The sequence below is a fragment of the Mirounga angustirostris genome, unplaced genomic scaffold (genome assembly GCF_029215605.1).
Source record: "Mirounga angustirostris isolate CCGP_5_RB_7025 unplaced genomic scaffold, mMirAng1.0.hap1 SCAF_3, whole genome shotgun sequence".
Taxonomy (NCBI): Eukaryota; Metazoa; Chordata; class Mammalia; order Carnivora; family Phocidae; genus Mirounga; species Mirounga angustirostris.
In genome coordinates, this window is record NW_026991711.1 from 134,478,699 (window position 1) to 134,497,146 (window position 18,448).

At 40.9% G+C, this 18,448-nt stretch overlaps 1 protein-coding gene across 1 annotated transcript in view; it reads left to right on the forward strand.

Annotated features, from left to right (window-relative positions):
* Nucleotides 1–18,448, forward strand: part of MYO3B (myosin IIIB) — a 395,903-nt gene that overhangs the window by 106,510 nt on the left and 270,945 nt on the right. Inside the window, exon 8 of the mRNA XM_064585824.1 lies at nucleotides 3,208–3,273. Coding sequence (XP_064441894.1) covers nucleotides 3,208–3,273 — 66 coding nt within the window. The remainder of the gene's footprint in view (nucleotides 1–3,207; nucleotides 3,274–18,448) is intronic.

The following is an 18,448-nucleotide window of genomic DNA, read 5'->3' on the forward strand; positions in this document are numbered from 1 at the left end:
ATGATGGATCGACTTCAGGAAAGACAGGGCACCTACCTACAAGGTCAAATAAGCTTCTCTGAAACCAAATTCCTATGATGCCAAGCTTCAAAGATGTTTCCTTGTTTGGGGTTCATGTGAGGCCACCAGGGATTGGTGATGGTCTGGATGAGTGGTGATCTCCTGCTTCCTCCTCCATGCCCTGCTGCAGAGGTTCAGGTCAGCTCATAAACCATCGCCCGGCCTGTAGTTCCTGCTGATACCTAGACTGAAAACAGGAAAGTGCAGTGTTCTCTACACAAGAGTGGATGCTTGCCATCCATTTCTCCAATGGACCCTTGCGGGGTCATTCTTCAGTTGCAGCAGAGGGCTGTCCCTTCATGCTCAGCTGGCCAGTATTGAGCCTACTAGGGTTGTTTTAATCAAGTCTGTTTATTCTGTCTACAAGTGACTTCTTGGTCATGGTTAACTGCTTTAGGGGTGAATTAAGTCTATTAGATAGTAAATTGCTTAAGCATGTCTTCTCTGTGGGACTGACCTCAGTGAGCTCAGAATGGGCAGAAAACCTAAGGAAAGTTCAAGTTCTGGAAAGGGCTCTAGGAGATGATGTAGGATAACGTCACTGAGAGAGGCCACACTGAGGCCCACAGCTGGGACCTCAAACAGCTGGAGCCAGTAAGAACAGGTCAGTTCAAATAAGCACTGAAGCAGAAGTTATATGATGGTACTTTGATTATTTAAAAAATGCAAGGGAAAGATGAAGGCAAATATTGTTGAATAAAATGAACGAGATAGAGGCAGCCTCCAAAATAACTGAAGGGCAACCTTGAGCTGCTTACTCTTTCTAGCTGGGCACACAGATAATTTTCCTTTGGGTCTTTGAATCAGAAGATCTGAAGGATAATTAAATTCTTATGCAGAACAGGGAAATTATATACTTCTCTCTTATCACTGTTCCTTCCCTCCTGCTCTCTCTCCAGATCCAAAAGAATCACATAGGCTAGCCTCAAAAAATTACTTACGTTCTTTGAACCTACCAGACTTTTTTACACTTCTGTGATTTGGTACATGTTGTTTTCTTTCTTTCTTTTTTTTTTTTTTAAAGATTTTATTTATTTATTTGAGACAGAGAGAATGAGAGAGAGAGAGCACATGAGAGGGGGGAGGGTCAGAGGGAGAAGCAGGCTCCCTGCCGAGCAGGGAGCCCGATGCGGGACTCGATCCTGAGACTCCAGGATCATGACCTGAGCTGAAGGCAGTCGCTTAACCAACTGAGCCACCCAGGCGCCCGGTACATGTTGTTTTCTAAGCCTGTTGTGTCAATCCTCTCTTTCTCTGTCTTGAAAAATCCATCCTAATCTTCAGAGGTCAGTTTAAGTTCATCTTCTTTATAAAGTCTTCTGGGACTCACCAGATTGGGTAAATTGTTCCTTAATTATGCTCCCACATATCTTCGTGTATTTCTGTATCACTTATCAACTTCTCTTCTCATCATGTGATAGGATAATACTCTGAAATATTGTTGACTCATTTAGGATTAATTGCATTTTAACAATGGCTTAAAAAGGGTGGAAGTTTACTTCTCTCCTGTTAAGGAAGACTAACAGGAAGCAGTCTAGAGCTGGTACGGCAGCTTTGCAGTGTCATCATGAATCCAGTTTCCTATCCATCTTCTTTGCCATACTCAGCTTATAGCTTTCATTTTCAAGTTTACCTCATGTCCCAAATGGCTGCTCAGGCTCCAGCCATCACATCCATACTCCAGGAAGCAGCAAGGGGGAAGAAGGAAGATGTCGCTCCTCTTTTTAAGAAGGCTTCCTGGAGGGGCACCTGGGTGGCTCAGTCATTGAGTGTCTGCCTTTGGCTCAGGTCATGATCCCAGGGTCTTGGGATCAAGCCCCGCATTGGGCTCCCTGTTTGGGGGGCAGCCTGCTTCTCCCTCTCCCACTACCCCTGCTTGTGTTCCTGCTCTCGCTATCTCTCTCTTTCTCTGTCAAAAAAAAAAAAAAAAAAAAAATCTTTAAAATTAAAAAAAAAAGAAGACTTCCTGGAAATACCATTGAACAATTTTAGCAATGGCCAGAACTCAGTCACATGGACACATCTAGCTGCAAGAAACTCAGGAAAACGTAGTCTTTATATAGCAGCATTGTGTCAGAATAAAAGCTGTACTAAAAAAAATGAGAGGAGAATGGGTATTGAGAGGTAAATTGTAATCACATTATCTGATGCATTTTGTTTAGTTCAGTCATTCTCGCTGCTTCCCATTCTTCTACCTTTTGAAGCTAAGCAATCTGTGGCTTTAGGAAGTAGTTAGAACCCAGGTGAAAACAAAGATAACTTATATAATGTGTTTAAGATTTACAGTCCTATTTCAGATGTACAGAAATGTAACTTTCTCTATTTGCTATACTTAATTTGCCCAGAAGCCCCTACTTCCATTTATGACCAGAAAAAAAGCTCTTACCAATTAAAGGTAATGTCAGTTCTGTTTTAAAATCTAATCTCTTTGGGTAAATATTCAGCCAAATGCAGGGCTCTTACTTTCCCCTTATCCTGCCTTCTCTCTAGGAAGTGGCCTGGTTACCAGAGTCTTTCTGCAGCTCTCTAGTTCTCTTGGACCTCCAGTACTTAGTTATGTTAGATGTCTGTCACCCTCTCTACGCAGGGACTCCATAGGGCCTGGAACACTGTTTTAGCTGTTTTGCTTTCCCCAGTGCCTATTGCAGAAGCTGACATACAGGAAATGGTTAAAAATTTGACTGATGAATTTATGAGTGTACTTTAAATGCATCACATAATTAATTCACATGGTAGTATAATGATCTGAAAATCCTTGTAAAATTTCTCTAAAGCCCCTAGCACTAGGTTTGTAGCTTTCTTTTTTATGGCATTAATAATACTCAGCTCTCGGTTATAGTGGTTGTATGCTTGCCTTGCCCCTCATTAGTGCTTGCTCCCTGAGGAATGGTCCTGATCTGTGTAACTCTCATAGCTCCTACAGAAAACCATGGACATAGTAGGCCTTTAATCAATGAAAATGAAGGACTAAATAAATAGGGGCTGGCACTTTGTAATTTACCACTAACGAGTGGCTCCCACCCGGGAAGAAACAGAATGGATTTTATCAGAGCTATTTAGAACAATATCAGTAAAGACAAGTTGGTATTTTGCCTTTAACTAAACACTTTTTTTTTTTGTAAGAAAAAAATTGTTTTTGTTTTTCAGAAATCCTCCACCTACTTTACTTCATCCGGAAAAATGGTGTGAGGAGTTCAACCACTTTATTTCACAGTGAGTATTTCTTCCACTAAAAATTGCTTATCCAGCAAGGCCTTGAACAGTGATTGGAAATCTGAGCTGTGGAATTTACTTGGCGCTAAAAGTTGTTATGCCTTTTAGCACATATGACACAGAATTTGTTCCAGTAAATGATAGAAGATGCCTCTGCAGGATTTGAAAAATAAAGAGTTCCATTTGACTTTTGACTGTAATCAGACCTCCTGATCATATGGGTCACATTTATCTGAGAATCTACTCACATTTATCTAATCTACTTGTCCTGGGGCGAATACTGCGAGTGGAGGAAACTCAACATCTGAAACTATGATGCCCCGCCCCCACTAGGCCCAGGGAAGAGACAGAGGGTGGCAGCCTTCTATGGGGGTCTTATAGCTTGGAAGTTGGGCTTTGCTCTAGATCTGTGGTGTGGGAACACAGCTCCAGTTCCCAAGATGATTGAGGGGCACAGTAGGATCTCAAGCCTGAGGCACCAAGGTGAACAGCCCCAGCCAGGGCTCAGGGCAGGGAGAACAAGATGAAAACCCAAGTGATGGGTGGTGTGCCTGATGGGAGCTATGTTACCAGGAGCTAGGCAAGATAGAATGGGACTAAGACAGGTGCAGAACCAACAGTAACACCAACAGGATGGTGACTCAGTTCTGGGAATATGAGCTTTTGGCCTGGCCCCTGGTCTGATAGAGGACCACACTGGTCCCAGATCTGGGGAAGATGCTCAGTATGCTGGAGGGAACTGTGTGACCCCAAGCTAAGCTCCTGATGAACTGTGGGGGCAGAAATCCATACCAGGCATTACAAGGCATATCCAGGTACAGGGACTGGGAAGAGGTGTGCTCAGTGTCTAGTAGACCAAATAAGGTGTTCAGAAGTCATGGGGGGAGAAAAGAAGTGCCAAAAATAGCTCATAAACAGTACTTAGGGAAGGGTCAACACAAATTTCTCTAACTTATGCCTATGTGCAGACTTAGCTTCCTCAAAAAGTCAGGGCAATGAAAGAAACTGGGTCCCTTGATCATCTTCTGTACTCAGTCATTATACAGATCAGTAATTCCTTATCCACAATTCTAGAATCCAAAGAGCTCTGAGAAATGAAAGTTTTTTTTGTACTTGACTCATTTAGCTACAGGCCCTGGCCTTATGTGAACTGATTTGGTGGCAACACATGACCTAAACTGAAGTGAAGCTATTTATAGTCCTTATTTATCTCACTCAGTGTGAATATTCATGTGAATTGCTGCAGATCTATTAATGTGTTTGAGTACAGTGTTCTGCCCCTGATCCTGCTGGGGAATGTTACATAACATACAGTAAATGCACTGGCTTACTTTTCTAAAATTTGATAAAATTCTGAATTCCAAAAAAATATTTGACCCCAAGGGTTAGTAGAAGGAGCTGTAAACCTATATTTAATTGTTGTTTCAAGTGCATCATAGTTCAAGGTCCCTGAAATTGTTTGCTTGTCCAGCCCCTCCTGGATTTGTTTCACCTTTGTCAGGAGACAAGAGTGGTAAATATTCCAAGAACTCTACCAAGCAAGGCCGTACTGGAATGTGACCATGAAGTTCAGGGCCAGGGCGTTTCCTCACCCCTCCAGTCCCCACTCTGGTGTTTCTGCAAAGCTTGCAGAATGCAGAAGCAGCCACACCTCAAGGTGGCAATGTCAGATAATGGTGAGAGGAACAACAGATAGAAGAAGAGGGATGATGCTCACATAGGAGCAGAGGAAGAGGCACTTCCTGGGATTTGGGAGCCAAAGGGGGAGGTGAAGGGAACTGGAGAACTAAAGACATCCTGGTGGCTGGAAACACACCCCAGGGAGAGAAGTCCAGGGGCTATGGGTTCCAGTGATTTTGCTAGCAGAGGCTGGATTTAAAGAGTTTTCCTTTCATTCCATTGCTGCATATAGATTCTCTTGATTGACCTTCTTGAAACTGTTGGCCTAGAAAAATCCATTACATATTCACAAATATGCCTTCCTATACCAAGCTCTTGTGATTCTTCTAAAATGTGACTTGACTCACTAAATTTTATCTTCTATATATATTTTCAAGAGTGTATTTGGATTCTTAAACCAAGCACGGTATTGCTTAGATGGATTTGGGAATAAAGGTACATACTTAATGATGGAGTTGGGACTCTCAGGGTTAAACAGTGTGGAAATCCCTCCCAACTATTGATTTTTCTTTATGGCAGTATTCTATGACATGCCCATTTAAATCTGCTTAACTCCAGGTGCACTCATCCTGATTTGCTTTAGACTTAGAGGGTCTTGATACTAGAATGGAAGACAGAACACAAAAAACAATGCCTTTAGTATGCATGCTATCGGGGCAAAGCAAAAGCATCTTGTTGAAACGGCAGGAGAGGGAGAGTCTGAAAAAGTTCTTATGAACCAATGAAGGTGAATAGAAATCAAGTGATTGTGTGCTTTACTACTAATTTAAGATATGCAAAAATGTCATCAATCTTCTGTTTATATAATGAGTTGTCCTTAATGGCTTTATTAGTGAAAATATTCTATGTTATAGTTGTTCATAGATTCTTTCCTGATTTCAGCTCCCAATCCTGCTTTCCCCATATACCATCTTAGATTCCTCGACCATTAGTTCTTTTTTTTACAAGATTTTTGGAATAGAGTCTCAAGATTAGGGACTAATTATTATATTTTATATCTTTAGGTAGAAACCTGCCCACTATTCCAAATAATAACCTTTGGTTTCATAGATGAGCCTGCATACCCTAGGCTGCCATTACTCAGCCTACCAATTGAATTTGACTTTACTATTTCATTCTGTTTATTCAAATCTCTAATGAAATACAAACAATGACACTCACTGGGTTAGAAATGTCTATTGAAAGAGAGAGCCTTGGTTTGCTTTTATACTTATCTTGTTCATATTGGGAGGGAACCGGGAGAAGGACAGAGGATTAAGGCCTTCAGATTTTCATATTGGTGGGACTGGGGTGGGGAAGATGATTTTCTGGTAATTTCAGGAAAGATGTTTTTAGCTTGAATTATTCAGATAATTGCTTCAATTCCCATTGTAGACTGAATAACAGTGCATTGTATTAAGGTAAATAAACTGATTCTCTCTAAAGAATAAACAGGACTAGAAATTCTTTAGCAGCTTTAAAACTTTTAATACCCTATCCCCATGTGACTGCTAAAACATAGCAGACGTGATTCAATAATTTTGATCTTTTTCGGTCCATGTTGGTCACCATTTACCAAGGACCTGTATGACTTCTCATTGTTTGCTGCAGTGGTCCAAAGGGATTGACCTGGCTGTAGCCTACTGATTATAGCTGTGTAGACAGGGGACAGGGTCTGTCTGTGTGTGTGAGAGAGTGTGAGTGTGTGTGTGTGTGTGTGTGTGTGTGTGTGAGAGAGAGAGAGAGAGAGAGAGAGAGTGTGTGTGAATGAGAGAGGGAATGTACATGAAGTGGGGTGGGGGGGGTGGGTGCTGGGAGGTGGCTTGGTGTTTTTCAGGTGTCCAGCCTTCTTAATGTGGAGACACTAGGAGAGATTTTAAGAAAGTCTGAAATCTTACTAGTAAACATGTTTTGTGGTTTAAAAAAAAAAAAGAAAAGAAACATCAGTTTGGTTCTGAACCTTTGGTTGTTAGTGATAATTGACTCATTTGTATGTGTTAGTTATGCGTTTGTCAAAGCAGTACTCCTGACAGCTTAGTTATGATAAATTAAACATGATGCTCACATAAATTCTGCACTGCTTTTTAACTGTAAGCTAGGACCCTGCCTGGTGTTTTTTGTCACCTCTGTAATGTGTGGTTGACTTTGTAGAGATTTCATTATCAGCCCTTTCCCCTATGGCTAAAGCTATTTGCATAACAAGTTTATCTGGTTCAAGTTTCAGCCAGACTTCTGTTTTGTCAGGAGGCTCCATTCAGAAGTAGCCTTTTGACAAGATGACAGTAATTTTCCTTTGCCAGCTTCACCTTCATCCCAAAGCATGTCCCTTTTTTTTCATTTCAGACTAATTTCAGATCTTTGACTAAACTGTAATACTTCCCCAACCATTGTTTAAAAGGTATCTGTGAACTGTGCCTTTTCATTGTGCCTCTAAAACTTTTGGGGTTTTATTAGCAGTTAGTTTTAGGACTTTATCATCAATGGCTCCTGAGCTGATCAGAGAGACAAGAAAGAAGGATTTCTCTTAGGCAAGGGTAAATCTACCAGGAGCACCATGGCTGCTCAGCTTAGGATTTAGTGATGACTCACACTATATGGTCTCCTACACACACTGCTTTCTTGGGTTGGCTGGCTTGAGCGGCTAAGCATGCAGGTGTATCCCGTTCCCAAGGTGAGCTTTGCGGCTGAGCCTTGCCATTTAGTCATGTAATGAAGAGGCAACCTTTCTGTCTCTCCAAATGACATTCAAATGGCTACAAGCAGCTGTACTGCATGTTAACAAGGTGAGATCACTCTGAACTACAAAACCACTAAAACTAATGGGCATTTGCATAAATTTATTCCTTACAAATGGAAACTCAGAGCTGGAACATTTGCTTTTCCCTAGGCCTGAATGTTTATAAAGGTAATCATTTATTTTGGGGTGGTTGCTTCCTTCACATTGATTGTATTTCCTTCGAGGCAACCACCCTTAGCTCTTCTCCATCCCCTGTTTTGTTTCAAGGCAGATTTACTCCACACGATTTTTATAATGTCCATGAACAACACGCTGGGAATGGTAAATATCCTAACTCAGTGATTGATTAAGCTCCACAAATATTCTTGGCTTTTTAAGTCTTGTTAGATTCTCAGGTGGCCATGCAAAGGGTTAATACTTCCTGGAGTGGAAGGATACAATAACCTTTATTTACATTACTTCACAAATTGGTAATTTTAATTAAAATAAGCAGTGGTATCTCCAGTGACAGACTCTCTCCATTTTAGATTTATTTAGCCAATGATTAGCTATTATGGCTTCTTGAATTAATTAGCATCTCTTGAGCTACAGGGAATTAGTGAATTAATAAAAACTCATGAAGAAGCCCAAAATTTAAAAAATTCTAATTTAAAACCCCCCCAAATTCTTCTCTTTCCTCTTAACATATATTGATCAATATACTTATAAATGCAACCCAACTTCTTTCTCATCTTGAAAAATTGGGATTTTTTTTTCCTTCTTCATGAAAAGAACAGATAACGCTGCGTGTTTCCAGATTATGTCTCCCCAAAGAATGTCTAATTCAGATTACCTAATAGATCGTCTAAAGGCACCAAGGGCCTGATTTGATCTCAGTTAGACCCTGCTTATAAACTCAGCCAATAAAATCTGATTTTCTCATGGTGTAAACCAGAAAGTGGTTCAGTGTGATTTGAAGTTTGAAACATGGTATAGTGTCCACATATATCTGGAATATACTGTTATCATAGGAACCCTGGCAGTGAGGGTTTCAGCCTTACCCAAAAGAAGCAAGAAGAGGTATAGTAAAGTGGGTAATCCAGACTCTAGGCAGCATATTCCATTTATTTCCCAACAAATGCTGGGTTTGGCTCTTGTGAGAAACCAAATCTGTAGCAAATGCCGTAGATTTCACATTGGTGCTTGTAGCACATTATGTCAGGTGACTTTTAGATGGGGTTATCCTAGATGATATTCTTTCCATTTACCTCATACTGTTTTTTTTTTCTTCTTTTTTTAAATTCATACCTGAATTTCATAATATAAATCAAAGAGTGTCTACAGCTGACGTCAACAGAAGTGATGATGAGCTCTGTGTTATGTGTCCACGTACATGGTGTGTGTAGGGTTTGGGGCTGGGAGGGGCTTGGGGGCATGACTCCTACCCCTGCTCAAGGCCTGTTCCCACCACCCTTCCCCAGAACACCACCTGGTTCATCAAGAATAGCAGTATGTGCATTCAACTGTGTCGCTTACTAGATGTGCCACTCTGGGGAAGATATTTAACCTCTCTGACCCTTGGTCCTCATTTGTCAAGCTGGGAGAGCAAAGACCTGACTCATAGGGTTATCGTAAGGATTAAATTATATAATGTGTCGGTAGAACCTGGCAAATAACTCTTATTCATGCCAGGCTCTGTTCTTTACATGTCATATAATTCAGGTAATTCTCATAGCCCTATGAGACAGTTCTAATATCTTCATTTTACAGAAAATTGAGGTAGAAAGAAGTCAAGAGTTCTAGGACCACAGCTAATAAGTAGGGGAGCTGGGATTCAAGCCCCCCAAAACTTGTTTCAGTGTTGATAGCCAACAATAGTTTTTATTCTTTGCATTTGGTCTGTGCCACTATTGTGAAATTGCTTTTTGAGAGTGTCACTGGCTCGCTCTCCCTTTCTGGACCATCATGGTGTGTGCAGTTGACTCCATTCCTTGGTATGTCTTCTCACAAGACCTTCAGATCTAGCAATTCCTGGCCAAGAAACAAAAACAAAATTATCCCATTCCCCAGTGGTTTTATAATAAAATCAGGTACAACTCCAAGAGAGGATATTAGAAAGGAATGAAGCTGGATCTGTAAGGAATCCCACATGAGATGCCAGATATATTTATGTAGTAGCAGAGTGACTAGCAGCTTACTATATCAAACTACAAACATCACTGCTATCTGGGCACTTGGACGTGTTTTACTGGGAATATTATTTCTCTTTGTTTCTTTGCTTCTGTACTAGTGGTTTTAGTAATAAATAAGAGACCCTTTTGTTCAGAAAAATAAGTGTCAATGACCTTCTCATTTTTAATACCTCTGGAATATTTCAATCTGCTGTCCACCTTCTCTTTAAGTTTCAGCTCACTGACTTCTACAGCTCTGGCAACACACACACACACACACACACACACACACACTCCTCCACTCCCTTCTGAACAGCAACAGTACCACCCCCCTCAAACTCAACCCAAGAGAATCTGCTCCAGCAGGAGTCAAAACAGAAGCAGTGCCTGGTGTGTACACTTACCTTCACATGTTTGCCCCACAAATAGCCCTACCTCCCCCACCTATCCCGGGGCATATCTTGTCCAGGCTGAGTGCCTCTGTCTCTGCTGTCAGCCAGCCACAAGTTTCTTCATGCGGAAGGAGCAGGGGGACAGGAAATGGATGCCTGGACCCTGGGAGGCAGAACCCACAGTGCTTAGCAATGAATGATGGGAAGAGACAGGTGCTACAGAAAAGGAACAGTTAAACGTGGGGACTCCAGTATTTTGAGTGTGGGAAAGGGTCTTTTTGGAGACCATGTGTTGGAGAGATTAAGAGCACTAGATCTAAAGTCAGGTTGTATTCTAGCATTGCCACTTAGATTTTTTTTTTTTAAGGTATTTATTTGAGAGAGAGAGCGAGCACACAAGCAGTGGGGAGGGGCAGAGGAAGAAGCAAACTCCCCACTGAGCAGGGAGCCCAATGTGGGACTCAATCCCAGGACCCTGGGATCATAACCTGAGCCGAAGGCAGACGCTTAACTGACTGAGCCACCCAGGCGCCCACTACTTAGATTTTTGACCTTGGACAAATTACTTAATCTTTCTGAGCCTCAGTGTCCTCATCTGTAAAAATGGGAATACTAATATAATAACCATTTGGGATTAAGACAAATTCTGCTATGATAGAAAATCCCAAATAACAGTGGCTTAAATAAGATAGATTTTTATTTTCTTTTCATATGAAGTAATCTGGGAATTAGGCCATGTAGGTACTGCTGATCTGGCAGGGCACATGGCAGCCACCCAGGCTCCTGCTCTCATGTTGCCCCATTAAGTGTGACTTCCATTCCCAAAGTCACCTCATGGGCCAAGATGGCTGCTGTAGCTCCAACATTTACCTGCTTATTACAGCCAGCTGGAAGGAGAGAAAAATGAAAGTTTCCTTTAAGAAGACTTTCTGGCAGTTTCATGCAACATATTATTAGCTACAACTCGATCACATGGCCATACCTAGCTACAAAGGAAGCTAAGAAATGTAGTCTTCTAACAGGGCAGCCCTGGGCTCAGGACAGTACCAGCACGATATCTTTAAGTAGAATGGAGAGTGTATAGATGGGTTACAGTCTGCAATCATGCTACCTTATAGAGTGTGGCAAGAATTAAGTGAGATACAGACTGAGAGCTCAACAAATGTGAGTGATGATGATGACTATTATAACTCAATAGTGGTATCATCAAAAGAGATATGAGAGTTGGGAAGGAGAGCCAGTAGGGTCTGCAGGGTGATGAGTCACAACAGAGTGAATCATGAGGAGGGGCAATCATGATTCCCACTGAGGCTGATCTAGGGCCTGAGAGGGATGGGGAAAGTAAGGACAAGGTGGGAACATGAGGTGGCCAGGTTGACACCTTTCCTGTATCTTCTCTTAAAAGCTGTGTTCTTCTTCTGGTTCAGTGCTAAGCTCCCAGCCTTCCGCCTGCTCCTCCCTACCCTGGCTACTGTAGTTTCCACTGTGGAATTTCCATAGGCTCTGGTGCAGAAGGAAATCTGGCTCTGGGTCAGTAAGAATTTTAATTAAAAATGGAAATGAAGGCTCATGTCACCCGTGCTACATTCTTCCAGCCCACTGATGATTTCTGGCAGGGATAAAAATAACAGACATAGCCAGTTGGCACTAATAAGGAAAGGGCTGGTTTGTTTGTTTTTTATAGATTCAAAATTTATAACAGCGATATTAAATATAATGAACAATCATAGATTCTCTTGGTCTTCCATCTCCTTTTGGGTATGTGTGCAGCTTCCAGCTGACCTTCTAGTATTGTAATTCAGAACCTCCTAAGGAAATAAGGAACCTCATCAAATACATGTTATAGGTATCATACCAGGTCAGTGAGTTGGGTGAAAATCCCATAATAGACTTTTTAAAAAAGACTCTTATTTATTTGAGAGAGAGAGAGCGCGTGCGCGCGTGCTCGAGAGAGTGCTTGAGCAAGTGCATGCACGTGCATGAGCTGGGGGAGGGGCAGAGGGAGAGGCAGAAGCCAACTCCCTGCTGAGCAGGGAGCTGGCTCTGGGGGCTTAATTCAGGATCCTGGGATCATGACCTGAGCCAAAGGCACATGCTTAACTGACTGAGCCACCCAGGTAACGCCCCCCCATAATTGATTTTTTTTTTTTTAAAGATTTTATTTATTTATTTGACAGAGAGAGAGATAGTGAGAGCAGGAACACAAGCAGGGGGAGTGGGAGAGGGAGAAGCAGGCTTCCTGCCGAACAAGGAGCCCGATGTGGGACTCGATCCCAGGACCCTGGGATCATGACCTGAGCCGAAGGCAGACGCTTAACAACTGAGCCACTCAGGCGCCCACCCATAATTGATTTTTAATGTGAAGGACTATTGAATGATTTTGAAAGAAAAATTTTATTTGAAAGTCTTCTAGTGAATAGTGGGAATTCTTGCCTTTAAGGGAAGCCCAGAGCTTAAACCCTTAGACTCAAACAGTGCTGCTCATGCATGTACAGAATGCTTGGCTTTGATCAACTCATGTTCAGGGTTGAATTATGTCCCTTAAAACTTCATATGTGGAAGTCCTAACCCTCAGTATCTCAGAATATGACCTTATTTGGAAATAGGGTTATTGCAGATATAATGTGTTAGAATGAGATCATACTGGAATAGGGTGGGCCCCTAAACTGGTATAACTGGTGTCTTTATAAAAAGGGGAAATTTGGATGCAGACATACACGCAGAGAGAATGCCATGTGAATATTGGAGTTATGCTGCCATAAGCCAAGAAACAACCCAAAGCTAGGAGAGAGGCCTGGAACAGATCCTTCGTTAGCACCTTTGAGGGAGAATTGCCCTACCAGCCTTGAGTCTTGATCTCAGACTTCCAGCCTCCAGAGCTGTAGGACAATGAATATCTCCGGTTTAAGCCACTCAGTTTGTGGTACCTTGTTACAACAGCCCTAGGAAACTATACAGTCCATGATGTGATGGTTACAGGACTTTACCTCATTTGATCTCTCCAAGCCTCTGCTTCCTTAGTGTCTTTTTTAAGAGTCTTTTTTAAAAAGTCTATTATGGGTGAGGATAGCAGTGTCCACTTATCTACCAGTAAGGATCAAATGTAAAAAAGTTTAGTACAGTGGAACATCATCACAAAGTATTAGTATTGTACTGTAAAGCCTTAGCATTTTCTTCCTTATTTGCTTCCTTCCTTTTTTCCTTCCTTCTTCCCTTTTGTTTTATTTTTTTAAATATGTCTCAAATGTTAAGGGTTTATATGAAATTCCTCCCAAGCCTACCGCCCAATAGTAAAAGAGGGGTATTTTTGTGATTATCAATATTTGCTGGCCTTCATTGAGGGCTTCAAGAATCAAATACATATTCTGAGCTAAGGTGTCTTGGTCATATGTGCCTGTCTGAGAGGAACAAATTACATAAAAAGAGATGGCAGATTAGTGTCATCTTGTATCCCAAGACTGACACCTGATTGCCTTCCTAGAATGCTGTGTTAGAAGGATTCTGAGGCTGTGTCCAGGATAGAGGTTCATGATCACTTAGTGATATTTTCTGTGACTCTGAACTGGAGTAACTGTATAAAGGTAGCTTATACTTTTGTGGACCTAAAATCCACTTTTCTTTTTAATTATAACCAAGTTCTCTGTTATGTGAAAATCTTTGTTCATGGCAAAACTCATTTAGCCAAAGAAAGCTTACATTCAACCAAATCAAGTATAGCCTAAAAGATACCCGAGAGTTAAAAGTAGTTGAATAAATCTGGGGTTGTGTGTGTGAGGAGTACAGATCATATTAACAGTAAAACTTATTTAAAGCTTTCTATGTGTCAGACATGGTGAAATGCACTTTACATGCATTATTTCAGTGATTTCCAACTGCTGCCTTTTAGACAGGTTACTACTCAAGGTGAGCCTTTTAGAAAATAAGCGGCTGTCGTGATGTTTCACAGCTAGAAACTGACAGCTAGGATTCAGACCCAGGTCTGTATCATAGTCTAAGACCGGTTCTCAAGCTCATGATGCTGTGGGCTCTGTGTGTGTGTGTTTAGGTGAAATTCACATCAGTATTGACCATTTTAAAGGGAACAATTAAATGTCATTTAGTACATTCACAGTGTTGTACAACCACCTCTGTCTAATTCTAAAACATTTTAATCACTCCCAAAAAAGCCCTATACCATTAAGCAGTTATTCTGTTTCCCCCACCCATCTAGCCCCTGAAAAACACTAATCTGCTTTCTGCCTCTATGGATTTACCTATTCAGGATATTTCATATAAATGGAATCATACAGTAGGTGATCTTTGGTGTTTGTCTTTCACTTAACATAATGTGTGGAGGTTCATCCATGTTGTAGCATGTGTAAGTATTTCATTCCTTTGTATGGCTAATTACTCTGTGTTTTTGAGGAGGAATGTTAGAATTTATTCCATCATGTTCTTCCACTTGGAGATATGAAGAGGATCCAAGTTTGGCTGCTCAGATACCTTTTCCAGTTTTCCCTGTCAGGACCCACATCCTATCATAGGTGACCAGACTGTTGGAATGCCTTCTTCTTCCCCTGTACCCACATAAGTAAGGAGTATTTGGACATGGTCTTCTGCTCCTCTTGATATCTGGGGCCAAAGCACCCAGAGGCTCTAGGAGTAGGAGTACTGGCTATAGCCTACATATGTTGTTTCCCTAATCTACCAATTTAGGATAGTAGTTTTGCTATCTGGCTTCTTTTGGGTGCCCAGAACATTTCATCATACAGGTGTCTGGTGTTCTTGGGTGATGATTCAGCTCTTACTGCAACTAGAGCAAAAGCTTCTTCCATATTACTGTTTATGATTCTGCAACTATAGTCATTGTGAACCATCCTCTACAAAACAGAGTGATCTTTCTGAAAGCCAAACTGATCAAGTCATGCCCTACTTTAATCATGCTACAGCTCTCCATTGCTTATAGGACACACTCAAAACCTTTAATAACACCCAAGGTCATCCAGTATATAGACTCTATATATGCAATAGTATTTTCTCCTTACTGGCTATACATTCTAGCAAAATTGAATAAGTGGTGCTTGCCTTTACTTCCCCAGGAAGACTCAGAGGCCTTTTTCCTCATTCTTGTGTGTAAGCATGATGCCTTTCACAAATATTCATAACAAGGGGGGCAGAGAGGAATGAGTCAAGCCATTCTGAAATTGTGCATCAGTTTCCCCACTCAAGCTGTGAATTCCTTGAGAGCAGAAAGTGTATCTTATTTGCTTTTATTCCCAATATCTGGCACAGTTTTTAGCACATGGCAGGTGTTCAGTAAACATCAGTTCTTTTGAAAAACCAAAAATTGTAGAAAGGAGGTGATACCCTCAAAATCATACACAGCATATGATGGACTTGGGTTAGAAGTTGAATGTCAGGACTCATGGTCTTTGTAAATCTTTCCTAACTGCAAATATAATATTAAGGAAAAGAATGTGAGGTGAAAAAAGTGGTCAAATGCACTCCCCAACATACTTTGCCAAAGCAAAACTAAAAGCTTAACCATCAGAAATATGATGGATTTGTTAAAAGTGGACGATGTAGCCATAGTTAGCTATGGATTCTTTTTTTGATTGCTTTGAATAAATGAAATGTCAAAACAAATCTTCCCTGGCAGTCTCAGTGGTTATTTCTTTCCAACGGCTTCTGCCTATTCTACTTTCCCCCATACTCTCCCCCCGCCACCCCACTTTCCCTATTTTCCACCACCACCTACTCCATCACCAGGTTCAGAATTCCAGAGAAAGGTTGAAGAAGAGCCATTTCTGAACCCAGGATTAAGATAAAGAGCTATGTCTGCATGGCTCATGATGTTTCAGGACCACGGTCAGTGACATGATAGTCTACAGGGCCGGCAGTTTCCTTCTAACATAAACATTGCCATGCTGAGGCTGCCTTAAGGGAGTATGCAGGTGTGATGGGTGAGAATCAAGATGTGGGGATTTTTAAGCCTATGACCTAGACTTTGTTTCTGCTCTATAAAATAAGAGCAGGGGCATATCATAGGTGTTAATCTTGACCATATACATTATTAATATATTCTTCACACCAATAGATATTACCAAAGGAAAACAATTTAGGAGGGTGGTAAGCAGAAGAAATTATTGGATAATTTTGAATTTTAAGGATTTTTGCCTTTAAATGTTTCCATGCAAGAATTTCTGTGAAAGGGGGTCTTTAACTTTATACTTTTCCAAAAACGTAACAATGACAGACCACATATAAAAAGGAAAGGCCAAAAATATTGCTAGGGAAGGAAGGAAGGAATATAAATATTGAGACAGATCAGAATGGAACAAAAACACAAAATGCTTAGCTGAGCTGAAGTCATAAGTTTGCTGGGATCAGAAGCAAGCTGTGATGGCTTTAAGTTTGGCTCCTGTGGATAAAAGGACTAAGAGGGCTCCAAGCAAGATAGCATCCAGAATTGGACTCCTGCCTGAAGCCAGTGTGTGGGGTAGTTCTTGTAGGCTGATAAAAAGAAGCTGAGGAAAAAATGGGATAAGGGAGAGGTCATATGATCCTGTGCTCTAACTATAACAGTTTCCTTTGTGTTGTTCTCCAACACCTGGGGAAGTGCTGACCAAACCCAGGACTATGGCTCTTAGCCAGTTTCTGGCTGAGAGTGGTAGGATATATAAGCAGCTAGACCTGCTGCTGCCACGATGATGAGCTCTTTCATATACCTAATAAAACCTGGGGACAGGAGCACAAAATGGCATTCTAAAACCTGGCTCTGGGCTAGAGACTTAGGGATCCAAGAAGACACAACTCTAAAGTCATTACATTAAGAGGATGAGCACAGAGAAAGTGAAAGGGAGAGGGAAAAATTCTCCTCCTCCTCAAAGTGAGCCTGCCAACTGAAATTTCAAAACACATGAAGAGGCTAAGAAAGGCTAAGCTAAGAAGGACAGCTCATCACCACAACAAATGAAGCATGAATTCATTTGAAATGAAATAATTTTATAGAACAGTCTGTTCTAGTTTATAAAAAGGAAAATGACTTGGGATGAAATCTAAACAATCATAAAATTCAAGGAGGGGCAGTGTTCAGTTCATGGTTAAGGCATGCATAGATTCTTGTGCTTAAGAAGAGGACAGAACTACTGGAAAGTTTATAGTTAAGCAAATATTTTAAACATGCAGGGTAATGACTAAAACTAGGAAAACAATGTCTAGTTTCTAAACCAACAGAAGGAAAAAAGGATCTAATAGAAAACCGTCAGTCCAACAGAAGGTAGGAAATGAGGAAAAAAAAAATTGGAGGGGAAAGGTGGTAAAAAGAGATTTGTACTGATATCACAGTGCTTTTGAATTATCAGGCAGGCAGTTTTCCCCAAGATCTCTAGTCCGTGAGTAGTGATGTTTAACAACTGACTGAGTGGGGCCAGGGGGCTGATTCATATCATTTACTGATTTTGTGGTGTCAGTACCCCCACCATGGCCAATTTCAGGCTACCAATGTAACATCAATCAGATCCAAAATTTCTGAAAATGCAACAATAATATCTAGGGAACTTGTGTATGCTGGCTCTGGCACACAACTATTTGGGATGGACAGGCTTTTCTCTATGGTCTTCATTCTGCATATAATTTTTGACAATAAAATAAAAATTAAGAAAAACATTCTCTGCATTTTGCTTCTCTAACTGAAACCATATGGAAATTTATTGGGAAAACAGGAGTTGGTGGCATTTTGTTATTAGGGTATTTATCATACAGTTATGGAAGGCTAGTAATTTATGATCCTTGCTTGCAAAGCTAGATCAATACAGAGATAAATGTCCTCAGCACAATAGAATTTATATCCTCCACATGATAATTGACCACTGTGTCATACATTCAATCATTCATCTCATTATCTGATAATGAGCAGGAAGTCCAGTATGTATGTGATTTATTAGTATACACTACTGTGAAACCCAGGACCCATCTAATTTGTTACCTGTCCTTGGCAACATAGTATACAGTTGTCTTCCTCCAGCAGTAGGATCCCACAAGGAGGATTATCCACCTTTTTTTTTTTCAACACCAGATCTATTTAATTTAATTAGAATAGATAAGGGAAATGGCCTGAGCTGACATTATTCCCTCTCTTCCCTTTTTTCTTTTTCCTTCCTTCTAATTGTGGGTTCCTAGTCCTATTTTTTTTCTTTCTTTTTTCTTTTCTCCTATCCTTTTTTCCCTTTCCTTTCCTCTTTCCTTCCCTTTCCTTT